The 27500-nt window shown below is 38.6% G+C and overlaps 2 protein-coding genes across 5 annotated transcripts; both read left to right on the forward strand.

Annotated features, from left to right (window-relative positions):
- Window positions 1-910: 910 nt before the first annotated feature.
- Window positions 911-13297, forward strand: plat (plasminogen activator, tissue). 4 transcript variants are annotated; one of them, XM_067614548.1, is made up of 15 exons: window positions 911-1070; window positions 6303-6378; window positions 6934-7057; window positions 7286-7420; window positions 8289-8399; window positions 9654-9828; window positions 10106-10197; window positions 10297-10471; window positions 10580-10665; window positions 10817-10876; window positions 10991-11195; window positions 11283-11419; window positions 11689-11829; window positions 11992-12140; window positions 12257-13297. In XM_067614548.1, the coding sequence occupies exons 2-15, from the start codon at window positions 6316-6318 to the stop codon at window positions 12422-12424; spliced, it is 1821 nt and encodes a 606-aa protein (XP_067470649.1). In that variant the 5' UTR covers window positions 911-1070; window positions 6303-6315; the 3' UTR covers window positions 12425-13297. The 4 variants fall into 4 exon arrangements, with proteins under 4 accessions (XP_067470649.1, XP_067470671.1, XP_067470660.1 ...); XM_067614570.1 differs by having other exon boundaries at window positions 912-1070; window positions 6934-6976; XM_067614559.1 differs by lacking the exon at window positions 911-1070 and adding an exon at window positions 4418-4558.
- A 2257-nt stretch (window positions 13298-15554) lies between these two features.
- si:dkeyp-117b11.1 (B-cell linker protein) lies at window positions 15555-27404 on the forward strand. Its single transcript, XM_067614591.1, has 19 exons — window positions 15555-15897; window positions 18633-18658; window positions 18775-18809; window positions 18919-18944; window positions 19962-20055; window positions 20181-20245; window positions 20340-20391; window positions 20499-20600; window positions 21320-21348; window positions 22601-22637; window positions 22792-22846; window positions 23084-23114; window positions 23316-23349; window positions 23458-23563; window positions 23748-23785; window positions 23992-24035; window positions 24126-24194; window positions 25465-25623; window positions 25784-27404. The coding sequence occupies exons 1-19, from the start codon at window positions 15889-15891 to the stop codon at window positions 25898-25900; spliced, it is 1128 nt and encodes a 375-aa protein (XP_067470692.1). The 5' UTR covers window positions 15555-15888; the 3' UTR covers window positions 25901-27404.
- Window positions 27405-27500: the final 96 nt, after the last annotated feature.

A 27500-nucleotide genomic window follows, 5' to 3' on the forward strand; every position in this document is an offset into this window, starting at 1 on the left:
ATCCAGACACATATCAGCCAATGGGGCACTTATAAAGATGCACTGGGTATATGTTTGTGTGGCTTCAGGCCAATCGTTGTCCCACCAGAACGCCAGATGTCACTGACAGTGTGAAAAATCAATAATATGCCAGATTTGATGTCATTGCACACCTATCAGAGCCAGTTTAAAAGCTCCAATAGGTTCAAGGTACTTTTACTGCAAATTAAACTCTGAACACTTAAACAGGAGAATACTGTGTGTATGGTGTAAGTTATATGTATAGTACATTATATACTGTGTAGTACCTGTATTTTTGTTTGTGCTTGTTATCTTAATGTAGTGTGATTTTTTTTTTTGGCTTAATACTTTATCTCTAATATGCATCTGTTTTTGTTCTTCCTTTTGCTGCTTCTACATGCAGTTTTACCTGTATGGAATCAATAAAGTTTGTCTTATCAGATCTATATCTTACCTATCTCATAACAATATACAGTATATCAACAGTATACAGTATATATTAAGTGACACAAATGTTTGTTGTCCTAAAAGAAATGATAAGAAACCTGTTCTCTTATTAATAAGAGTTGTAAACTTGTCTGAATTGTACTTAAACACTTGTATTTGTGTGGATTTTTGAACTCTGTGAGTTTAATTTTGTGGTGAAGGCATAATTTTCAGACTGATAATATCAGGACTGGGGGAATCCATGCACATTTTTAAAACAAATTAATTTTTATTTTCTCAAAGGTGTCGACCAGAGTGTTGTTTGTTCCATATTTAGAACAAAAAACCTGTTCTAACAAAGTGTGTTTTTTGCCCTGCAGCTTGGAGTACTTGGGACAGTCCCGTCTCGTGTCGGTACCGCCCATCAGGCTGCATCATCACCATCATCATCCGGCCGGTCTACCATGCTTCCCTGCTGAGGTCACTCCCAGGCTGCAGACCTCCCCCTTCAAACGCCGACAGCACCGCGATAAAAACGGAGAGCGGAGGGATCAAGACACAAGTCCGAGCGACAAACACCAAGGACACTACATCACTGCTACAGAGATACTGAGAAGTGACCGATTCACAAGATTTTACATTGGGTGAGAGATTATTCTCCTTATGTGTTTGACTCCGATGCATTCGCTTTTTCTTTATATCTGGGAGATGCAGTTCCATCCACACTGTGCACCAGTCTGTTCTCAGTGGTGTAACATCACTATTATTTGAATTTGAAGAGTTCATCTATTAGAGTTATAGAGTCTTAAACATTTTGCATGATTGTTACTTTCTGTGTTAATAGGAACTAGAGGAAATATCTTATATCTCTCTGTTTTTTGGGGGGGTTTTTTTGCATTTGATGAAAAGTTACTGAAGAAGGTTATTTAACCAGTACTCTTTAAGTTGATAGACCAATTTTGGCTTGGCAATATTTCAATATTATCATATACAGTTTTGCAGTAGAATCTTATATGATTAGACAACGATATGGATTTCTGTCATATTTAATGATAATCAACAAAAAATAGATCAGAAAAAAGTAGGAAATGTAAACATACTGTAAGTACTTCTAGACCTGAAACTCAGTGTAGTTAAGAACTGATTTAACATTAAACTTATTTAATACCTGATTTTGCATCTTGGCAGACACAGTCTATGGGGAGTGTATTAAGTTTTATGCATATGGTGATATTCATGTAACCCATGTTGCCCAGCCGTAATGCTTTCACATCAGCTGCGTGAGCCCTTAATTTACGTCTCTGCGTCCACCTCCACCTGTTTCATATGGTGGGAATATAATTCACATTCACATACTTATATTCTCAAACACTTAAAGTTAGTTAATTCATGTGTATCAAAGTCATGTCAAATCTCTTTTTGCAACACAAAATCACAAAGCGTTCTGTTGCTGCTTCTCTAAATGTTACAAGAACAGGGTTGTATTGTGCTTTGCTGCTGCACTCAGTGTGTGTGTGTGTGTATATATGTTATCGAGGAACATCCCTGCTATGATACTGATAGTCTACGTCGGAGTATCTGTGTACCACTCTGAGCCAAAAGCTGCACAGGCTCACTGACTGTCACTCTTATCAGGCTAATGATTTGGATTTGTGTGTGAGCTAGCAATTTGGGAATTCTCCTCCCCAACATCCGTCCGCACAGACATTCCCCAACACATGGATATGATGTACTGTTTGCGTCTTTGTATGTTGAGAGTAAGTAGAGTTTGTATCCATTTAATTGCATTCCTGGCAGTGCGGTCAGTTGTGTTTGTGAGTCTGGTGCCTCGCACTGATGTTTGTGACTCACAGGATCAGTGAGTTTGGTCTATAAGCTGTAAACTAACATTAGGTCAGACAGAGGATAAGCCTGCACCAGTTCGTGGGAACAATGAGCAGAAGATGACGATGAATCCTTAGAGAGTGAATTCATAACCGAGCTGAGAGCTTCACTTGAATCTGGACAAAAACTCTTTCACGTCTCTTCTTTTCTTGACTGAATTTAGGAATTGTATCTTCATCTAATTGCTTCAGTGATGCTTATAAATCCCATCAATGCTTCTATTTGTGTCTCTTCCTCCATCTATCCCTGTGCGGTCCTGGAAGATGGGATGACTCAGGACTACTCACTCCCTTTCTACTGACCTCTGGGATTTGATTTCTTCTCCTTTTGCTCCCTGCTGTTGCCCTTCTCTTCTTTCTCTCTCTATTTACTCTCTCCATCCCTTTATCTCCTTCCACGCAGCTGTCTCACACTCCATCATCTCCTTGGTTTATTCTCATTTCCAGTGTCATCACATGCTTTTACCTGCCTTTCTGGCATGTGTATGAGTGTGTTTCTTTCTGTAGCCTCTTTGATAAGGATTCAAAGCCTCACATTGTGCACAGACCAGAGGGAAGCTGGAAGGCAACAATGCAACTCTCTGTTCTGCGGGACTTTACAGAGCCAGATCACAGCTGGTTTAATGAGGCTTGACTGAAAAAAACCCCGAGTAGAGAATGAACAATGCCTGCTAAGTAGCTTATCGACATGACATCACCTGTCATAACACGTCATCAACAAACATTCTACACGTATGCAGGGTTCTTAATTGAAGGAGCAACGTCTTAACTGAAACTACTGTAAAAATTGAATGCAGGGTTAGGCATCCCAACCAGTTCAAAAACATGGAATGACATTCAAATTTACCACGGGAAACTGACGCTGCCAGCCTGCTGTGACAAAAGAATGGGAATAGTGTTGTTGTACAATCCGATCCAACAAATGTTGAGCTTTCTAAGAAATCCTTTAGTGCCAAAGAAAATCAGACTGTAAAAGCGCAGCAGTGCTCACTGAAAAGGTGTTTCTTCTGCCAGTTCCTCCTCTGGGTGTCAGGGTGGGCAGTGCACCCACTCCAAGTGATCAATCAAGCATCTGTTCTGACAGTTGTAGTGATGGGAGACAGCAAAAGTAACCTCAGAGATACTTTAAAGCGCACAGCGAACCAGTCATTTTAAATTCACAGGTAGATGTAAGTACATTCTCACCATTTTAGGCTTTAACATTTTGACCTTGTTACTGGAAGGCAAAAATGTCTCACCTCCAACGTTTACAACCTCAGCGCATCATCATCATTACACATCCTCGCTAATGGTCCGGAGAACCTACCGCAAGGAGTCAAACATTGCGGTCAATACCTTTAAATACACTAACACTGCAGATTACAAGGAAATGAATAATGTTTGTGGGTAACCATTTTCTCTCAGCTGTGGACATACATTTTCTGTGTTTGTGTGTGTCTGCCTGTCTCATCATCTGTTGCATGCATTTGCCCTACTGAACTGATGCATCTTATAATTGTTGTCATTAAGCTGCTCCTGACTCATAGTCTGGCTGCTGCGCCTCCAAAGATGTTTTCATTTCTTCCATTCATACTTGACCTACTAGGAAAAACCACATTCTGCACAGGCAGCATACTTGGTTGCACATGCTTCAACTTTTAACTGATTGGGTGTAACAAACAAATACCTTAATCCCCTCTAGGAAATCATTTTCACTGTACGCCCAGTAAACTAAAAGAGCAGCTACAGTTGTACTTTGTATCCTGCAAATTAGACCTTTAACATGATTTTGCCTGCACATTTGTTTACTTTGTGTACTTCTGTCTGTACATATGCATTAAATGTTGTAAGACAGACCACAGAAACAGTTAAAACTCAGGCCAGTTGCATTGTGGGTTTGTCAGAAGAGCAGTATGTTAATGGCACCCCAACAGGGCCTCTGCATGTCAGATACCACGGACTTTAGAAAGGGTGGGATACACATATGTTCATGTCTGATGTGTGTGTGTGTTTGTGTGTGCATGCGTTGATATGTATGCACGTTCCTGAAGCGTACGGGGTGTATTTAGCAGGAAACACATGTTTTTAGCTGACAGCGCTGGGCGGCTAAATGGAGCTGAGCAGCTGCACAAAGGAAACAAAAAGGAAACTGGTCTGTTGTCGTCCTGCCAGTGAGGCTCAACTGAGGGGGGGGGGCAAAAGCGCACAGGCAACATAGTTTTTATTTGTCCGACACAAGGATAGCTTTCAAGGGACTTGTCCTCTAAATGGTGAGTGTGTGAATGCATGTGTTTGTGTCTGTGTTTTTTAAAAGACAAATCCTGAGAGGGAGTCTTTGTTTAAATGAACAATGAGCAGAATGCACAGTAAATCTTTGTGTGCAGAGGTGTTGATTAGCTCCACGTTCCTGAGCACTTTGTGTATGTGTGTGTGTGTGTGTGTGTGTGTGTATGTGGTTGCCAACGAAGCCGTTTTACCTCACCGATAGACACTACTCTGTTTTCTATTAACGCAGCAACCACAGAAGGTGAGTCAGTGAGGAACCAGCCGACAGAGAGAGGAGAATGTAAAAACATTACCAAGAATAGAAGTGTCAGCGCAGGCATGTACAGAGATGGTTATCAGTGTGTTTCTGCATCTTTGCATGGGTGTGTCTGTTGAAAATTTCTCATCTTTATACTGAGGTAATTTTTATTTTTCATTCCGCACTGTGTGCAACTTTTTTCTCTCTCCTCTTTCCTATTTTCCCCTCTCCACTCATCCTTCTTCCTCTCAAACTCCCCCCCCCCCCCCCCCCACACCCACTCCCTTCCTCCTCCTTTTGTGACTCATATTTACTCACACTTGACTGAGAAGCAATAGGCTCTCTCGTCCACACATTTTCTATATAATATGACTCCAACAAAGAAGAGGAACATGTCTGATATTAAACATCTATTCTTAGAATTATGAAATGGAAATATGAATTTAGTTACTTTTTCTGGCATTAGGCTTTCCCCTCAGTTTTTTTTTCCTCTTTTTCTTTATAGTCCTGAGTCGGTTTATCTTCTTTCCAGCTGTTGATTTGCTCTGTAAGGAAAGGAATGCTGTCAGTATGATGCAGAAGCTTTCTGCTGTGCGACCTCCCTGTCGTCGCTTCAGGGTTGTTCAGACTGTGTTGTTTGTGGCCTCTGTTTGATGTCTCATTTTGTCAAATGAAGACAAGATAATCTGCTTCCTGTTTATCCTCAGATGGGGATGAATTATGATAAATTGGTTTTACGGTATGGGAGTTTAAATATGGTGAAGGAATGGGCTCGTGATAAGAAAGTGAATCAAGGAAATTAAATTGAGGATGCCAAAGACTTACACAGCATGAACTTTTTGAACTTATCATCAGACTGTCCTGTTCAGGCTGTTCCTGTCTGAGTCAAGAAGTCAAGACAATATCAAGAAACTAGAATTGACCCCCGGTTTCCCACAAGTACCCCACCTGTCCCACCCTTTCCTCCCCAGTGGTGTCCCTCAGTTAGCAGACGTACATGGAGGAAGGAAGCTGAACAGAGAAACAGTATAGTTGAGAGAAGCATACAAGGTGACCAGTGCGGATATTTTTCCTGCAATTGTTGGCTCGGTATAGATGACAGATTCACTATAAAAGATTTATATGGATTGATGCTCAACAGTGAAATCCCTCACTCACCTTACTGTGCTGAAACATTTAATTTTTTAGACATTAAACTGAATTTTCTTTGTCAATTGTGGTTTTCATTTTGGTTGTACTGCAATCTTGTGTACAACTTTGTTAAAAAATGTTAAATAATGTTTGATAATGATTGTTCTGATCTGTAAAACTATGTCAGATAAAATGCATAAATCAGCATCGAGACTTAAAAAAGGATTTTGTGCTTTTTTTTCTCCAGATAAAGCTACTCTGTGTATCAGTGCTTTCATATGTCAATCTAAACTGTATCTTGTTACCTTGTAAAATCTTCTCTCAGTTGTTTCTAATCTGTATTTATATTGCACTTGCAGCACTTGACGAGCCATGACCAGAACACTTGGACTATTAATACTACTGTCTGCTCTCTGCTGCTGCCTAGCGGACAATGTAAGTACTGCATCATTTTCATTAGACTTACAGTAACTACAAATCCTACAGACCTAAAAGGGGTTTATCTGAATGCTTGTGAAATTTGCAGCTTTGTATCTTCCCTTATGTGTATAAATATCAAATTAAAGAGACTTGAAACTCGCTACTTACTTACTTCTGTCACAGCAAACATTTAGTCCGCTCAATCTCTTTGTTTCTTACATTTATTTTATTGTTGAGCGATGATGTTTTAAAAATATTATCTTGGTGATGCCTTCAAATACTTGCCTTGAAACTCAGACATTTGACACATCTGAATATACTGAACAGCAACAATTTTAATACAAGAAGATACCAACCTCGCTTTCACAAAATTCTGTGTATGTACTGTATGTGAAGCAAGTTTCAAAGCTCTGAACGTCTATTTTCATATCATACTAAAGAAATAAAGAAATAATTTTCATACCATGCTAAGAAATTATATAAACACATTGGTAGCCTGGAAACTGATGCCATGCCACCATTTCCTATGCACTGCTGCACAGTAAACGTCTCCCTATTCTCCTCTTGCAGGTGGGGCTGCTCCGCTCAAAGAGAGGGACTCGTTTTTACAGAGGTGAGCGCAACCGGCAGCCAGACAGACGGCCACTTTTGATAATTCATGTCGAGAAGTCTTCACCTTCCCATGTCACCTCCTGTGAGCCCCATCACACATCTGTTTGTCTTTTCTAATAACACCATCAGCACCGTCATCATCCTCAAATTCTTTCTAATTCTGTCTTGTCATTCATGTGTTTGTGTTCCTCTTTTGTTTTTGTACCTTCATGTTTTTAACCGCATGTACATGTAACGATATATCTGTGTGTCATCCAGTTTGATTGGTGATATATTTATTGTTTTTTTGTGTGTGTGTGTGTGTTTTCAGCACTTTGTGTGGATAGTCAAATGTCATCAGTGCGTAAATATGGGGACACTTGGCTGCGATGGAAGGGACAGCGTGTGGAGTATTGCCGTTGTGCATTAGGAGGACGAGAACTTTGTCACACTGTGCCCGTCATAAGTGAGTGTGACATGGACGCACACACAGACACACACACACAGACACACACACACACGTGGATCAGCTGAATCATTTGTCTTCATTTTTGTCTCTTTCTAATCAGATTATATTTTGTTTGCAATAAGCAAAACATAATCTCCTGGTTTTTTTTTAATGTGTCTGTTAATCTGCTTGCTTGTCCTTTCTGACCTTTTTTGTCTTTCAGTACAACTTCACTTGACTAACTTACTCTAACTTGCCATTACAACCTCAGATGATTATTTTTTGTTGGCCTGCCTCGCTCATCCCTGTCATTTCAGTGCATCTAAATGAAGATCTGCTGGGTTTCTGTGTTTTGGAGTGGGAGTAGTTTAGTCTAAGATTGTTTGAGATACTCCTGCCAGACCAGCCCTCGTGCGTTCTTTCACCCCCATTGACGAATTCTGTAAAGCCCCTCCCTCAGACAAATTACAACCACGTTTCAGTCTGACAAACTGGCGGCCTGTGAGATCATACTGTTGGCAGTGAGCAGGGTGGTGTTATTCTGAACGCCAGCCTTTAGGAAATGTTGAAATAATAAATTAAAAACCCAACTGGTGATTGAATACAGCCGGTTTTTCACAAGAAAGAAATCCAACTGTACCATGATCGCACAGTATTTTATAAGTCAGGTGTTAGAAAACAGTCAGCAGATACATTAGATTTAATTCTTACTGCATACTACTCAGTGTTCCTACATCATATGTGACAAGCCCAGACATTGAATTTTCTGTATACGCATATACGCATCTTGGCCAATCAATCATATCCTGATCATTAAAAATGTTTGTGTGCTGAAAAACTTGATGATGTATGACTGACTAACCGGCTCATTGTCTGCTCCTTCCAGACTGCTACGTGTCTCAGTGTTATAACGGAGGGATCTGTAAGGAGGCTGTGTACACTTCAGACTACATTTGCCAGTGTCCCCGAGGCTTCAGTGGGCGTCAGTGTGAGATCAGTAAGTACTCATCAAACTCTATTATTATACTACCTGTGCAATGAGCTCTGCAACAGCTCGCTATATCTTGTATTTGACTTTAAAGGATGGGTTCCCAATTTTTCACATCTGTCAGGTGCCTAAATGATCATTGAAATAGAGTTTTCTTGCAGTAATTATTCCTCCTATTCATACTGACCATTAAAGATCCCTTCGTAATGCACTTACAGTGTAAGTGATGAGGGACAAAATCCACAAGCCTCCTTCTGTGTAGAAATGTATTTAAAAGTTTAGAGTCAAGTCAAGTGGACGTCTTTTTAGTTTAGTTAGTTCAGTTGGCTACTTTAAGTACCAGATTCCCTTTTTTATTACTATCCCATTGCAGCTGAACACGGAAACAAAGAGGGAATTTTAGACTCAAAAGACTGTAATTTTGACTGCAGAAGTCTCATATTAACTTCATAAAAACTTTTAAATACATTTTTGCATGAAAGGAGGAATGTGGATTTTGTCCCCCATCACTTATATTGAAAGTGCATTTAGAGGGGATCTTCTAATGGTCAGTAGGAATGATTATAATGAGGAAAACCTGTTTCAATGTTCACATGGGTACCTGACTGTTGTTTAAGACAAATTTGAAAAATTGTGAACTTATCCTTTAAAGCAACAAAAAGTCAAGGGAGTTCCATGATGAGACGACTGGTGACACAACACTGATTTAAATGTGTAACAAACATGTCAGTGAATCTTGATAAGGTCATAGACTGACCTGTGACTCATGTAGTAGGTGTCACAAGCCTGTGGTTTGGAGGGAAGATGAAAAGATCATAAACCATGGAAAAACATTCTGGGATATGAATGTTTGTGTTTCTGCGGGCTACTTTTTCAGGCTTTTAGGACACCCCGCCCACTCAGTGGCGTAATTATGTGAACCCCAGCGGTCACAACCAAGTGATTTCAGCGAAACAATAATGAATTAAGAGGACCAGACTCAATAAATCTGATTTCATTTACATCATAGTTTATGTTTCGTCATTTTTTAAAACCACTAATTGGAAAAATACAATATAATTGCTATTAGGAAATAAGTTGTGAGTTTAATGCCTTGTATAAGCGATAACAATGTTTTAAATGGCCTACGTTTTTTCCAGATCCACTAAACAGGCTTTATTGTCTCAGAATAATTGATTTATGTCAGTTATTAGAGTGATATCAGAGCTATATATAGATGAGGGACACTATATTTAGTAACTGAGCTGTCTCTCTCTCCAACAGACACCAATGAGAAGTGTATTGCTGGGCAGGGCAGTGGGTACCGTGGCACACAGAGCATGAGCAATACAGGAGCAGAGTGCATAAACTGGAACTCTACGTCTCTGAGGGGAAAGAAGTTCACAGCCAGAAAATTGGACGCCAGCAGTCTTGGACTGGGCAATCACAACTTCTGCAGGTATGAGACCAATCTGATCTGTTTAGTGCTGGAGCTTCTCTCTCTAATTGTGTTCATGCAATTAAATCAAGGATGGTGTCTGATCATGCATCACAAAAGACGCTGGTCTAATGTTAATGAACAGTGCAGGAATTATGCATTTTTATTCTGGCGTTTAATTGAATTCAGTGATATCTGATTGTGGCACTGTAGCTGATGGTGAGAGTTTCTGAAAGGAAGTGGTTTTTACATCCTCATAGTGAGCCAAAATATTTACTTGCCTCTCTTTCTCTCTCAGGAACCCTGACGGTGACAGCTCTCCCTGGTGTTACGTCTATAGAGGCACTCAGATCAACTGGGAGTTCTGTTCCTTGCCCAAGTGTCTAGGAGGTAAATCTTTACAAAAAGTTAATATATATATAAAGTAAGCAGAAACAATAATAATTAAACAATTAAATGCTTACACACCTCTGTTTCTCTGTGTTTTAGAAAAGTACAGAGAGTGTGCGGTGCGCTCCGGGCAGTCTTACAGAGGTACAACAGCTGTCACTAAGAGTGGCTCTCGCTGTCTCCCATGGGACTCCCCGGCTGTGAAGCGCAAGCGCAACAATGCATGGAGATCTGATGCACTGGAGCTGGGGCTGGGCAGTCATAGCTTCTGCAGGTATGGATGCCAAAACACACAATATAATAAAACAAACACACATGAGAGGTTCTTCTTGCATGCAGATATTTCAGATTTTCATTGCATCTCTCCTTCTTTATCAAACAGGAATCCAGATGGTGACGTGGGTCCGTGGTGTCACACCTACAAGAACATGCAGCTGACCTGGGAACTGTGCGACATACCTAAATGCTGTGAGTTCCCTTGTTTTGTTATTGTTTCAGTGTTGCTGAATCATAGAAAGACTGATGCTAGAAGTCAGCTACACATTAGATCTGTATGAGCTAAAATCCTCCGCGCAGCAGTGTGCCATCAGGCTAACCGTACTTGTTGCCTCTTTTTCAGCGAGACGGCCATCTATCACCACTCTCGGCCCTCGTGCCCCCACAACTAACAATAACAGAGGTAAGACATCTTCACAACCTATGAAAATCACAGAAAACAGGAGTCAATTTCCTCTGATGTGTCTGGTGTTAAAATTTTATTTAACCATCCTCCTATAACCTTTCCTCTCTGTAGAGACTTGTGGCCAGCGTTTAGACAACTCCCTGAATAACGCCGCCTACCGCATGGTTGGGGGCAAAGAGAGTGACATCTCAGAGCAGCCCTGGCAGACAGTCATAAATGTTTACCAGGCCCGTCTCAAACAACACTTTCACCGATGTGGAGGAATCCTCATCGACTCCTGCTGGGTCCTTTCTGCTGCACACTGCTTTGAGGACAGGTAGGAATGACTCTCAAACATCTCTCACAGGTCATTTAAACATGTTTTTCCAGGCAGCATACAAACATATTTCTTTGTCTTTTTCAGAGATAAAGCGGAGAAGTTGGAGGTGATTCTGGGCCGTACCTTTAGGAAGCAGAATTCCAGCAGCGAGCAGATTTTTAATGTTGAGAAGTACTGGATCCACGAGAAGTTCAACAGTGAAACATATGACAATGACATTGGTGAGTGAACATTTCAAGAGATAAAATGTGTAATTTTGTAATGTTCAATTCGTTGCTGTTGTGGTTGAAAAAAAACCAAAAAAAACAGTGTTGTTTCAAGAGTTCTGTCATGCATAGAGTAAAAACATGAAAATTGAATTAGGTGCTTGAGTTGCCATGTTTGGAAATTTAAGTGGGCAGCAAAGGCTCATTAAGTTATACCTCAGACTTCATCCCACACGGTACCAATGTATTACACTGACTTTCCTCTGGTCACTTTCCACTTGCAGCTCTGCTGAAGCTGAAGACAGACATCGGCATCTGTGCTGTAAACTCTCCAGAGGTTCTTCCTGCATGTCTGCCTGAACCTGAGCTGGTGCTGCCCGACTGGACTGAGTGTGAGATCTCAGGCTATGGAAAAGACAGTGAATGTAAGTAAACCTCATAATTCACCCTACACTCTAGTTTTGATAATTTGGCACACGTGATGTTTGTATTTCAGAGGCAATTTGTTGACATTTATGTGACTGACCAGCAGAGGGCGGTACTAGAAAGCTTTCCCACAAATCAATAACCACGCCACCTCTCCACAGTTGCAGCTGTGTACTCCGAGCGTGTCAAGAGAGGCTATGTTCGCTTGTGGCCCAAAGAGCGCTGCATCCCAGATGTGCTGTCTGGACGGACGATTACTTCCAACATGCTGTGTGCAGGTGACACCAGAGGCCTGGATGATGCCTGCAAGGTGAGAGCACCTGAGTTTTGCACTGAAAATCCTCATTTAATCACTGGCAGGATGCTGCAGTGATGGTAACATTCCTCTAATGTTTTGTTCTCTGTCCATTTGAACTTCATCCACAGGGGGACTCTGGTGGCCCACTCGTCTGTCGAAACAATGACAGGATGACTCTCATGGGTGTGATCAGCTGGGGTGATGGTTGTGGGCAGAAAGATAAGCCTGGCGTCTACACTCGTGTCACCAATTACATCGACTGGATTAACGACAAAATCAAGGCAAACCCAGTCTAATGTAAGACAGACTTGCAAAGAAGATGTTGTTGGATGAACAGAGTGGGTAATGCAACATACACAGATATGTTTATCAGCAAGATCCACAGGATTCATGTTCAGAGCCAGTTTACCTGAATCCAAATTGGATTTAAGACCACTCCTTCAGAGACGAGAAGGACCTCAGTCATGAGTTTTTACGCTCAGTGTAACTTCTCAAGTTTGTCTTCTGTTCTTTACTGTTTTGAATGCAACAGTATCTATGGACAGAAACACAGAACAAGCTCTTCTTCCTCCTTCTGGGCCATCTTGATCTTTTTTGTCCTTCTGTGCATAAAAATGTTTGATTGTGCTCTCGGTATTGTTTTCTGACACCGAGCGCAGAGAGCAGGTTGTCACCAAACTGGAGGTTTAGGCAGTGAACCTATTAAAATAGGAAATGCCGATATATTCCTCTTCTCTTTTGTGGCTGGCCTCATGCTGGTTTATACTATGAAGTCACAGTGGTAGACTTGAGGTCAGTAGCACTTTTAATGAACGCTCCACTCAACACAGGCATTTAGTTTGCACAATAAGTCACATAGGAATGCTTTTACTGCTCCAAAAGGGCATTTTTAACAAGTTGTGTGCACATATAGTGAACTGTCATGTAGATCTGAGGGTATGTTGTCTTAATTAGTTTTAATGCAAACTTTCCTGCATTTGCTTATTTCAAGGCCTTAAATGATAAGTTCACATGTTTTCAAATCTGTCCTAAAACAATATTCTTGTGCTCAAATGAACATTGACACATGTTTCTCTTGCCGTAATCATTCCTCCTGTTCATACTGACCATTGAAGATTCCTTCAAAATACACTGACAATGTAAGTGATGGGGGTCAAAATCCACAAGCCTCCTTCTGTGCAAAAGTTTATTTGAAGCTAATATGAAGCTTCAGCCGTCCAAATTAGACAAATCAAGTCAATATCTTTCAAAGTTACAGTCCGTTTAGTGCCAAATTCAATATTTTTGTTACAATGCTTCCACTGTGCAGCTGTACAGGAAAACACTGACTGTCGAGATACAAAGAGGGAATTTTATACTAAAAAGACTGTGACTGTGGAAGATATCCACTTTATTTGACTCTTTGTTTAACTGCAGATTTTGTCCCCCATCACTTCCACTGTAAGTTCATTTGGAGGGGAGCCTATCCTTCGAATACCGTACCTTCATCCAAATGACAAAACGTATCTGCTGGTTCAGATTGTGCTGGGGTTTTTTGTTTGTTTTTCAGTTTCCTCTCTTTTAAGGGGAAGGTTTTTATTCAAACCTGTGTCATGTTCATTAAGCTTCACTATAAAGGGAGCACTTGTCTACCAGACACCTGGGTTGAGCCCAGCGTGTACAGTATATACAGTAATGTATATTGAATTTATATTGGAAATAACTGGGGGGCTGTTTTCTCTGTTCTACGTTGAACTGCTTGTTGACTGCAAAGCTCATCTTCTTACTCTGAGTTTGTCTTTCTTGGGTTGCAATGTGATAGACTCTCAAAGGAAACTAGGTTTTAGATGTTTTGTACTAAATTAATATTTATGTGTATTTTATATTATTTTATAGAGACTTAAATATGTGTTGTAATGTGTGTACTGTAGTGTAATAATTTATTGTCTCCGCCATTATAACCACAACCTCTGGCAACATACTGCTTCGTCAATAAATATTTGGAATAAATCTTGTGGGCTTGTGCTTTTTTTGTGTGGTATTTTTGTTTTTACTGGACAGTTGATAGTCTGGAGGGAGACAGAAAAAAAAATACTGTATCGTAAATGTTTATTATCCAGTAACACCTCAGCTAATGACAACTCGTGGTTGTCATAGTAACAGTAAGGAGAGATACCCCAGTAGGTTCATTAAAGAAATACATATTCACTATTTTTTCATGCATATGATCTAAAAAAGTTTGGGAACCACTGCTTTATTGTCTTTAAGTAATTCACTGATAAATTACAACAAGACAGGTCAAGGATTACTAAAGTAGAAGTCATATTAAAGGGTAGGTTAACAATTTTTCAAGTCTGTCTTAAAATGACAATCAGATGCCCAAATGAATTTTGAAATGGGTTTTTCTTGCTGTAATCATTCCTCCCATTCATATTGACCATTAGAAGATCCTTTCATAATGCACTTACAATGTAAGTGATAGGGGGCAAAATCCACAAGCCTCCTGCACAAAAATGTATCTGTTTAGTTTATCTGAAGCTAATATAAAGCTTCACTCGTCCAAATTAGTCAAATGAAGTTGATATCTTTCAAAGTTGCAGTCCCTCTTTTTGTTACTATTCTTCTACCGCAGCTCAACAAGGAAACACAGAGTGAATTTGATGCTAAAAAGACTGTAAATGTGGCAGATATCCTCTTGATATGACTAACTCAGACTGCTGAAGCTTCATACAAGCTTCAGATAAACTTTTAAATGCATTTTTGTGCTAAATGACTGTGTGGACACACTGTGGATTTTGGCCCCCCATCACTTACATTGAAAGCACATTTGAAGGGGATCTTTTAATATATATATAAACAGGAGGAATGATTACAGCGAGGAAATCCTCTTTAACTGCTCATATAGACACCTGACTGTTGTTTTAAGACAGAGTTGAACTTGCTCAGTTTATCAGCCTTTGAATGACGTTAAATTTCAACCACTGGAAGTTCTGTCATCATGTTGGAAATAAACCATCACACATAAATGTTATGGCTCCTTTTCTCACACGTTCACATTTCCATATAAAAGTCTGTGAAATCTACAACTAGCTACATGACAAATCATACAATGACTTTCATTCAAGTGATTTCTTGAAGCAGTAAGGCTGGCTGACCATACTGATATATCCACAATTCATCTAGCATGGGAACAATGTCCAAAGTTGAATAATGAAGTGAAAACACGCTGGGCTGGTGTTAAAACCTATACACAGTAGCAGATTGTTTGTTTCGGTTTAAGTGCCATCTGCACACACTTATTACTCACTGCTTGTAGTTTTAAAGGTGTAAGATAAACTCTGCGTGTGGATACAAGGGAGTTTTTGAGTTTTTTAATGTAATGACAACTTAATAGCGTCATTGATGGCTTGTGTTTGCATTCAATGTTAATAATTAATTTCCCCCGTTTGGTGGTAGTTGGAATACAAAAGAGACGTTATATACCAGTTGCAACATATGACATCAAATTCAATTGGTTACATGGTCATTAGCAGGTTCCTGTAGGGAGATTTAGAGTCGTGTATGAGCTGTACAGCAGCTGCAGCTCATTTGTAGGCAGACAGTTCAGCAGCAGGTGAGGCTGCCTGTCTGACACAGGTAGGAAATGCAAATGAGATCATTTATAGCCGCTCTTCACATTCTCTCTGTATCGCTCGCTTTCAATCTTTAAAACCATTTGCATCCAAGAACAGAAACAAAGACATTTCCTCATGACTTGAGCTGTGAGACTCGACCCTAAATCATGACAATGGTAATGTACTACCTTATTTTTTTGTCATATTTTGGTTTAGATTGTGTTAACTTTGGGTGGAGTGAGAAGGAAGTGAGCGTGTGTTGTTGATGGCAGAGTTTTTGTACTGTACAGTAGCGGCTGAGTCCCGTATAAACCTTCCTTGTATTTACTTTCATTTCAATGTTTTTTCCTTGGATTTCAGCGACATTGTTAAAGTTGTAATTGTGTGGGAGTGTGAAGGCAAACAGTAAAAATAACTCCGGCAGCTAGTGTTTGCAGATAAACTGAAAGTAAACACATCTACAGGCATCAGTGCAACAAAGCTGCTTTACTGTAAAACAGATCAAAGTTGTCTGAAACTTTAACTTGAATTAAACTTTAACATATTTTCAGTGTAACTGATTAGGAATTCGATTAATTAACTCTGACAAAACTGAATCACAGATGCTATTCTTAATGTGCACTTTTGAAGGTTTGTGTAGCTTCTATCTGTTCATTTTACTCAGTAATTGTAATACTTTAATGTTTTCTAGATATAAAATTCAAATAAATTGGAAATTTAGCAGACACACACATATGCATAGATTATTTGTGTCAGTTACACTACATATTTGTATATGGCATGCCATGCATTTCATATTTGGCTTGTAGTCAAATTTTAAATAGTTTCCCTATTTGAAAAAAAGTTTGTTGTTTCTTTTGTGGTCAACGATGCTGCTATCAGGCCCCTATAATACTTTTCAGAAACTAACTCAGTAAACATGAACATGCAGTAGTCTGGAAGGTGCTGTGCTTCATGTAAAGATGATATTTTGGGGAAAGTATTTAATTAATCAGATAACAGAAAAGACTTTGTGGTTTTCTGTGTCTCTGATTCTGATGAATTTTACAGTTTAATGTAGATGAGGATCATTTTGTACAACTTTACCTCTGTTGTCTTGTACAAAACGTTTCCAAACTTGATTACTGTTACACAACAAGAGTATGTAGGAAGACTTAATATCTCTGTCAAAAATAAAAATTAAAAATTACAGTAATTAATGATTTTTTAAATCATGTCTAATATAATTACTTGTGATAACACAGATACACTATTTCTATTGTGTGAATAGTGAAAAATTTGAATTTCTTGCCCTTGTTTGCATCAGATTTCACTTCATGGTTACGTGACTTTTTCCTTTTCCTCCTGTTGGTGGCAACTCTTTTGAACTCTTTTCACTGAGACTTTACACGTAGATTAATGTTTTCCCATCAGAGAGAAGTTACTGCTGAGAGCGGTTCAACACTGTGATCGACACAAAGCAGAGCATTGTCTCTGTAACTTGATCAGGCCTTAAAAATGCAGATATTTTTGGAATTACTGCGTGTGGAAAAAGGTCATAAATAGCAGAACAGTAACGTAGTTGTCCTCGTCCTCTTTAATCACCTCTCACCTGCTCATCATTTATCAACTGTAACAGTGTGTGTGAGTGTAAATACAAATGTGCCAATGTGTGAGAGAGAGAAACTGATGCAGTCCTCCCCCACTCTCTCCCCGTCTTTCCGTTTGTAGTCATTTACTTTACATCAGCACTTCCCTCTACAGTTGCCTGGCTGAGACCTGGCAGTGTGGGAAAACACAGATACTGTCACTCCACTTCCTGATTTCACTTGATGTGTGTGTTTATCTCCGCCTCCACCTGCCAACCTCAGTCACATCCCCGCAGATGAACTTTTCTGTGATTTCACTGATTATGTTCCTACTTCAAAACAGCATTGATCACTAAATAACTGTAGCAGCAGTTAGAGAGTACCTTAATATCTGCTTATATGTGCATTATAACACAATGTAATGTACTTATAAGCAGATTTAAGGATATGTTTCAGTTGTTAGAAATGTGTTTGTCAGCAACTATAACTCCTCCTATGAAGCATCTACAGCTATGATGTAAACAATTATTGAATGCATGAATAATACATATTATTGCTCTCATATAAAGTGAGTTTTAAACACATTTATAAACAGCTTTAAACTCACAAGTGCATGTTTTGTGATATTATTGTATGGTATGTATTCATTTTTCTTTATTTGGATCCTCAGGAAGTGGTTGCTGGTCTTCCTGGGATGCACACATAGACGGCAACAATAAAACTTAAATTTAAAATCACATAAAACCGAAAAAAACAACAACAAAACAAAAGCCCAACAAGGCAAATCTAACAATCATAAAAAGGTTAAATCACATATCATTATTATTATTATTTATTTATCATATTGTCGTATTATTATTACTGATGTATTAACATGCAAGCAGCATTTTAATGTTATAGCCAGTTGACGTGGAGCCAATTTTAACTGCTTTATATAGTGTTGAGTACAAGATAGATAGTCTTTGTATACTGCAACTTATATATCTTTGCGCCACTTACTTTGCTTCATGGGAGGAATTACAGTTATTGACAGTTACATTAAATAAATGCTGAAAACATCCATTATACATTATACCATGATAGAATGTGTTATAAACCTTTTATTAAGTGTTAACCTTGTACTTTAGGTGTTTTTTTATGTAAATCACCTAAATAAAGCGTTACTGTCCATCAGTGTGACCTTCGCCAAAGAGCAACTACTGACTCACACCTCATAATGATGCTGACTGATAATGTTTGACTAAAAGTAAATGATTAAAAAGCAGGCATCCAGTTCAGAGTCATTTGCTTGTGTCACATTGACACAGCTTAAAAATGTTAATCTAAGTTTCTGTGTTTTTCAGAGCTTCTTTGGAAAACTGAAGAACCTGTAAGTATTGTGACAAAAATCAAACCCTGATTTGTGCTACTGTTGTTGTACGATGCATGAAGCTCATAGTGCTGCAGAACGTTTTGTTTGAGTCTTTTATCTGCTCTTCCTCTCAGGCACAGCGGACCTCCGGCTCCACCCAGAAGAAAAGGTGATAAAACTTCACCTCAGAAGAAAAATGTTTTGATTTTGACGCTTCTTCACTTTGTTTCTTTACTTGATTACAAATGTATTGACTGTTTATCTTTTTCACAATGCAGGGTTTGGATGGCCACAGGATGAGTTTGTGAGTACAGAGAGTCAACAAGTTTTTGGATTTGTGCTTTTACGGGTTTTATCATTAAAGGTTCTACATTTTTAAAATTATTTATCACATTCTTATAATATTGTTACCACATCTCCTATAAACTCTGGTGCTTCCTTTCATGGAGGATATTGCGGTATGTCCCTCATTGCTCTATCTGGCATGTTCTTTTCTTTTGCTTTACTTAGGAAGATAATCTTTTTAGTTTTTCAGTTGCTCTCTCACGTAATTTTCCAAAATTTACAGTACAAAGAACATTTCCTCAATCACACAGTGTACTGTAAAATGAAGAAATAAAACTTCCACTTTTTTTTTGGTTTCATATGACTGAAACACTTTGATATTCTTATGCAGTACTGTGCAAAAGTTTTAGGCACTAAAAGTAAAGTGAGAATGCTTACAAAAATATTGCCATAAATTGTTTTAATTTATCAATTAACTCCTTACAAAGTTGAGTAAACAGCAGAAACCTAAATGAAATCAATATGTGCTGTGAGCAGCTTTGCCTTTAAAACAGCAGCAGTTCTCCTCGGTACACTTTAACACAGTTTTTCATGGTAACTTGCAGGTTGGTTGTTGTAACCATCCTGGAGAAAGAATGTTCTTCTGTGGATTTATTATTTAGGCCATCTCAGGTACTTCTTTATGTAATCCCAGATTGACTCCATGATGTTGAGATCAAGGCTCTGTGGGGGCCAAACCATACCATCTGTTGCAGGACTCATCATTCTTCTTGTCGCTGAAAATAGTTCTTTATAACTCTAGCTGTATGCTTGGGGTCACTGTCATGTTATGAATAAATGTGGGTCTGATCAGACACCTCCTTGATGGTATTGCATAATGGATAAGAATCTAAACATCTAGGATGCCTAAAACTTTTGCACAGTACTGTATGTTCATATTCCAAATCTCAGGATCAATGTGGCAGTGACTTTTTGTTAAAATGCTACATGCCGGCACCTTTGAAACATAACTACACTTTGTATTTACTTCTGGCAGGATGAAGAGGAAGGTGACACGTATGAAGCGCCTCCTTGTGAGCGTCCGGCTGTGAAAGTCCCACAGAGACAAGTGGAAGAAGACGTTTATCTGGGTAACAACAATGAACTGAGTCTTTACTACAGAAAAGATGGGGTTATAGGGTAAAACTGTGCAAATCCCTGTAAAAAAGCACCTTTTTCCCTAAAATCCTTTTTATTTGTTGCCACTTTTCTCTAGAAAGGACGTCCAATCCTGCTGTTCCACAAAGGCATGCTGCTCCTCCACCCAGGCAGAAAGCTTTGGTAACTACAGCTTAGTATCCTGTAAGTCTGCATCTGTCAAGACATCCAAGTTTTCAAGATGTTGTAATGAAATGATCTCCCCTCTGTCATGCAGAAACCTCATCAACGTGCTAAAGAGTTCTACTTTGATCTCAACACTAAGAAACGTGAGTCAGTCTGCAGAACTCATTTCATTTGCTATGATATTTTCAGATTATATACCCCACCTCTCTTGATCGTTTTAATGGCAACATCCTATCCTTCTCCCTCACAGCACCTGAGGTAAACAGAAATGACAAACCAGGGAGAAAGAAGATGCCTCCTCCACCGGTCCGATCTGCTCCTGCTCCAGTTCCTGAACCCAACACCGAGGAAGGTGCAGTAATCACTTCTACTATCAACACAAATAACTCTTTCATGTAAATATTTCACCAGCCTGTGAAGGACCAATGATTGTGACAGGTGACTGGGAGGAAGGCAAAAGCTTGTATGAGGTTTTAAGTGTTTAAATAATGACATATACTAAAAGAAATATTTGTTTTACAGTAATACAGTTATCTGATAAACTCACTCCATTAAAGATTTTACACCTGTTGTCTTGTAGATCTTTCCCAGGAAAAATCCTCATGATGCACAGTCAAGACATATATGTAATATAATATGTATACATATATATGTTTTCGGCAGCAGTAGCAGCAGCAGTATAGCATGGATACATAAATAGAAGAACTGTGTGGTGAAGTTAAGCAGCAGAGATTGCCACCATGAATGAATCCTACAATGATAGTGCCACCTAGTGTCACTGAGCTGCCACTCACTTTATTAGCAGAGTGATTGCAAAATGATCTGCGGTAAAGGCCACAATAATCTCTTTGCAGAACAGATGTAGTCAAAATTAAGACATTTAAAAGGTGAGGTAATTCGTTTAACTATCTTTAGCTGACCAGCAGACTGACTGATTTGACTGTGTGATCTATTCTCATACAGTGGACAGTTGTAGAGTTTTGGGCTCATTTCATCACCGCAAAACAACTTTCTTCAAGTATTAGTCATCAATACACATGTTGCTTCAAGTATTTTCTTTCTGTATTTTAGATGTGTATCTGGATCCAAATGAGGAACAGGTGAGTTTAACTGATGGTGGCTAACTTTCCCATGTAGACTTTTTATGTTTTTATATGTTTATTTATTCCTTGATGACCCTTCAAGCAGGTATATGGACATAGTTATGCATAAAATTCAAAAGAAACAAAAATAAAGTAGGCAGACAGCGATACCTGATATTCAGTAACGGGCAAATACAACACAACAGGGATGAAAATGATAAGTAAATAAACAAATAAACAAGTATACACAAGAGCAACATTTGTATTTTGTATTTTTTTTACAGACTTTCTGATATTAATAGTATTGAATATTTTGTCAAATTTAACAGCATTTGGATTAATTCTATACTACCATTTAATTTATTGTAACTTTAGACAAACTGTAATGATACTTATCACTTTGACATCAAACACGAAGTACACGGTCTACAGTGTATTCTCCAGAACAAAGTCAGGAAAAAAGTGGTACTCCATAGTTAAAAAAACAGCAAAAAGAACCACCTTTTTCCTGACTTTGTTCTGGAGAATATAAACTGCTTCTTTAAAGATCAGAGCACCTGACTGAATTTCAGTGCAGGAGAAGCGCACCTGTTTCCTCTTACAAACTCATAAAGTACATGGTCTTGGACATAATCACTTAAATATGTTGTCTTTGAAATTGGCAGATTGTGACTACCTTATCTAAATTGAAATCTAAATTGAAACAGATTAGTTCTGCACACAGAGATAAACAAAACTAAATTCTTTACAAAAACAAAATCAGTCTTTAACAGTCCGCATTTATTACACTGAGGGCTGTCATAAACTGAAGATCCTACTTGAGTCTGACATCAACCTGAAATTCAGTGTATTCTGGATAAATATGTCCATCACTGTTGCCTCCATACCTGATGGAGAAGCTCAAGAAGTTGAACTTTTTTACTCCATCTAATATGTAATAAAGAGGAATATTTATTAAAGAAGCATCCTACAGAGCTGCAAAGAACAGAAAGTGTTTTTTTTGTTTTTTGGACTCAGTACTTCATAAAGAAAGATGTGCGTGTGTCCCACACATTGTTTGCTATGTCCATCATTGTGCCATAAATATGATGACCCACATTTCTCACAAATGTTTTTAACATGAGAAATTCATTTTGACTGATTGTTGCTGTTGTCATACAATTTCTGTAGTTAATGAACCCAAAAATTCTCCCCAACTTGCCGTGTGCCAAACAATTTCCTGTGTTTCTGTTTACCGGCAATGAACAATATTTGTCTTTTTATGTTTCAGGAAGATAATGACGACCTGTATTTAGAACCAACAGCTGGTAGGTTGCATCACACTTCACAAAAAAAAACTCAAAGATGTCAATTGAAAATTTGCATGAATTCAAAATTATTGGTAATCTGGAGATGTCATTTCCAGATTGTGTCAATATGAGTCTAATATAAATGATAATTTCCTTCCCTATTGCTCGTCAGCTTGCTCTCCTGGCCCTCGTGGTCCAATGAGGATGCCTCCTTCTGCCATCCCCATGTAGGTGCCCGTCAACCTGTTTGAACATGTTGATATACACTAACCTGATGTGACGTAACTGACAAAACTGATGTGTGATATAATCTGTCTGCATGCCTTCATACTCCATTTCCCTTCAGACAATGTCAGTTTTCTTTTCCAGCTAAATGCAAATGTGGGAGATATACAATAGTGGTGATGTTTTTAAATTCCTGATACTAAACATTCAATGAAATTGAACATTCACTCTATCTGCAGGATGAAGCCTCCAGTTCCCAGAGCTAAGTCAGTGAGTGTGTCTATTCATCTCAGCGCTTAGTCTTATCATTTTCTTATGCTAAGCTCTGTCTTTTTTTTTATAAGCAAGACTATCTGAATGATGCAGGCTGAGTTAGAAAGGAAAATTTTCTTTCAGGAAATTAAGCTCAACTTGTCAGTATGACACAGCAGCTTTAATAACAGCAGTAACATGTATTTTCCTGCCTTTCAGAATTCACTCTTGCCTTCTTTGAATGAAGTAAAAGGTAAAGACAACATCACCTTTACTCATACATCATTAAAGCACCTTCTGACATAAAAAAAACAATCCTTTTGATCATGTTAATGAAGCTCAACATATCCTGCCTCTGTAGGTCCTTCAGTTGAAGCAAGACGCGCCACATTTCCAACCAAATTCCCTCCACCGACTCCCAGTGTTAAGCCCCCTCTGCCTGCAAACCTGAAGGAAGCTAAGCCCAGGTAAGAGGCAGATTGGGAGGATGTAATACATCTGTAATGAACCAACTGAAGACAGACGGAGTTTAAAAGTGGTAAAATGTAACGATTTATATTCATTTCCAGCTTGTTTTTTCACTTGACCCCATCAGAAAGTGCATGCATATACTACAAGTGTATAATGTTAGCCTTTTTGTCTTTATTTCAGCCCTCCAAATCCTCCCATGGCAGACACTAAGCCTGCGGGTAAGCTCAAATTAAAAATAAAAAATAAAAAGAGGGGTTTTTTTAAATCCTGAGGGATGACTGAGATCATACGGGGTGTGCTTAGATTATTCCTGTAATGTAATCCCAACATTGCATGGATCATACTTTTTACCATCTGGCTGCTGCCAAATATGGATTTCCCAAACCTGCACTTGACACATGACATGTTTTCTATCTGTTCTAAGCCTCCTCTGGTGGTATGAGGGCTACCAAACAAGCAGGGAATGAGGTATGACCCTGCACAGAAATATAACACGAGTTAGTGAGTGCTGGTTTAAATAACTTTTATTTATATATATATTTTTACGCCATATCACAGGTTAAAGAGTGGTTTGCTGGAGACTGTAACAGAAAGACAGCCGAGGATCTCTTACTGCGAGTCAACAAGGTAAACCAAACAGTTTTTATGTTTCATATCATGGTGAAATGCACGGTCAGCAGGGTCAAGTACAAGCAAACTCAAAGGCTTAAGGGAAGGGTGTTGCACAGACAATAGAGGAATTAACTGCATGTTTATGTGCATGTGTGTCCTTATGCTGACACTCAAACCTAAATTAAAAGTCAAACCTGAGTCAGACACCTCCTCGGCACTGGGATTTTGGTGGCATGTTGCATTCCAGCTTGGTAATAATGGGGTATTATTTTGATAATAAAGAGATAATAAAAAAGTAATATGATGATAATTACTAAATTAATAGGCAATAGCTTGGTATTAATAATGGGTATAACTAGGTAATATTAGACTTTTGTAGCAGGGTAATAAAGGGACAAAAACAAAGGGGTAATAATGCGGAAACACATTCGAAGATAAAAATGAGGCAGAAATGTTTAGTAATAGCACAGTAACACTTTGGTAACGATACTGTGAACAATAATAAGCTTATATCATATTTTGATTTAAAATGGTAAAATGGTGACATTAATGGGGTAATAGCCTAATAATAATTGGGTAGTATGGTTCATATTTTCACAATATTATGGGATACTATCAGTGTAAAACCTGTAAGAAAACACATTACAATTCTTGGAAGTGAAAATGACCTGATTATGGTGCTGAAATTCCTCCTCCCTTATGTTCCAAACATTCCCTTTTGATATCAGGTAATACTGAATTATCATGCGATTTATATAGGTATTATGATGATAATAGCACATAATATTTTGAAAATATGAACCATACTACCCAACTATCATCAGGTTATTACCCCATTAATGTCACCACAGTACCATTTTAAATCAAATTATGATGTAAACTTATTATTTTCAGCAGGTTACTGTATTGTTCCCAAAATGTTACTGTGCTATTACTAAATAATTCTGCTTTATTTTTATCTTTTGATGTGCTTCCACATTATTACCTCTTTGTTTTTGGCCTCTTATCACCCTGTTATAAAAATTTAACTCTAATATTACATACTTTACTTTACTTTACTTACTTTATTATTACCTCTTTATTATGTAAATATTTTTTATTTTTAGTTTTTACTGAGCTAAAATGTAAAGTGCTACCCCATTTTTTCCCCACCTACTTTGTATATTTATACAAACCCTTATTTTTCTATTAAGACTCCCAAACTTTTCGTCTCCATCACGTTTTTACATCCCACTTTGCTTAGATTTTCCAAGTTTTTCTCTCACTTTTTCTTTCCCTGTTGAAGGACGGCGCCTTCCTCATCCGACACAGCTCGGCCCAGAATGCCCGCCAGCCGTACACCCTCGCTGTGCTCTACCAGCAGAAGGTGTACAACATTCCCATCCGATTCCTGGGGGAGACACAAGGCTACGCCCTGGGAAAGGAGGGCAAGAAGAACGAAGAGGTGAGGCCAAAATTAAGAGAAACAGTGGCATACTGAAAAAAGAGAGAAAGGAAGGAAAAAGAGAAGAAGAGACAGAATTATGAAGGGAAAGGATTGCACCTTTCAGTAATAAGAATTTTTGATCCATCTCTCTCTCATTGTCTTTCTCCCTCTCTCTCAGATTTTCACCAGTCTGGACGAGATGATAACTCACCACAAGAATAATCAGCTGTGTCTGATTGACAGCAAGAGCCAGGCCAAGCACATGGCGTATTTAACTCACCCTGCACGCCCTTAAAACTACAGAACCTCTCTCATGCTTCCTTCAAATAGTCATATGAGGATAATTGCACAGTTTCCCACCTGGAGATTCTGTAAGTGTAATTACAACTCTATGAAATCAGTCACACAGTCTTTATGTTATTGGTAAATTGAAATAGACGCTGCAACCATTCAATGCACTGAAACACTGTATAAGCAGAGTAAGAGAGTTGAAAACAGTATAAATCCAAAACATAAACCTCTGAAATCATCAAGTTCTGTTGTTTGACGAGGCAATTTTCCTGTTTTGCACCATGTCATCAGTTTAGCAACAATTGCACAAGTTTAATTGTTTTCTAGTGAAAAGGAAAATGTGTCACTGTGTTACTGTCACTCAGTCTGGATGTTTCCAGATGAAGAAATGATGCTCCCACTGTCATAGCTGTCTGTTCATTGACTGTTTAACATACAAACAGTATATTTCTGCTGTAATAAGATGTCAATCCACGAGATCATTGATTTGCATCTTTAAGGGACAGGTTCACAATTTTTTAAGTCTGCCTTAAAACGACAGTTTGGTGCCCAAATGAACACTGACACATGTTTTTCTTGCTGCAATCATTCCTCCTGTTCATACTGACCATTAAGATCCCTCATAATACACTCTTCATGTAAGTAATGGGGGACAAAATCCACAGTCCTCCTTCTGTGCAAAAATATATTAAAGCTTATTTGTAGCTTATATGAGGCTTCCGCTGTCGCTGAACAGGAAAACACTGTCTGTCGAGACACAAAGAGGGAATTTTTTTACTAAAAAGACTGTAACTGTGGAAGATATCCACTTTATTTGACTAACTCAGAGTGCTGAAACCTCATATTATCTTCAGATAAAACTCATTTTTGCACAGAAGGAGGATTGTGGATTTTGTCTCCTATCCCTCACATTGTAAGTGCATTATGAAGGGATCTTCTAATGGTCAGTATGAGCAGGAGGAATGATTACGGCAAGAAAAAAAACCTGTTTCAGTGTTCATTTGGGCACCAAACTGTTGTTTTAAGGCAGACTGTGAAACCTGTCCTTTAAATCTTCACCATCACTTTGGTGCTTCCTGCTTATTTCCATTATTACAGCTGTGTGTGATGAACCCTTGAGATAAACGTCTGCATGAATTAAGTAATTTTAATTTCGGTCACAAGTACAGATTTGGTGTGTATCTTTTCCCTTCAGTTTAGTTTAATGACTTTAATTTTTAGTATAATGAATGTTATGGGTGTCTGTTCAGGCCCAAAGTCGTAATGCTTCAAATATTTATATTCTCTTTCTTTTTTAACCATTTTTGTTTGATATTTTCCTCAGATTTACTGTTGTTGGCCAGTAACTATCAGTTAAACTGGTTTAGGTGACCTCGACGCTATAACTGACCCCAGCGTGGGGCTCTGTGGCATGTGGGGTTCACCTAAAGGATTAAATACATTATGAAGTTTGTGTGTTGTGTGATGTTTGATGAAACTGTTTCAGTAAACTCACTACTAACAAAGTGCATGTTGTCAAACCTCCATTTGTGATGAGTCCTCACCAGTAAGGGTCAGTGTGGTGAGCTGAGGGTTTGTGGTTTTCACTGAGACAGTGAGAGTGT

Source organism: Thunnus thynnus, chromosome 2, assembly GCF_963924715.1.
Source record: "Thunnus thynnus chromosome 2, fThuThy2.1, whole genome shotgun sequence".
NCBI classification, from domain to species: Eukaryota; Metazoa; Chordata; class Actinopteri; order Scombriformes; family Scombridae; genus Thunnus; species Thunnus thynnus.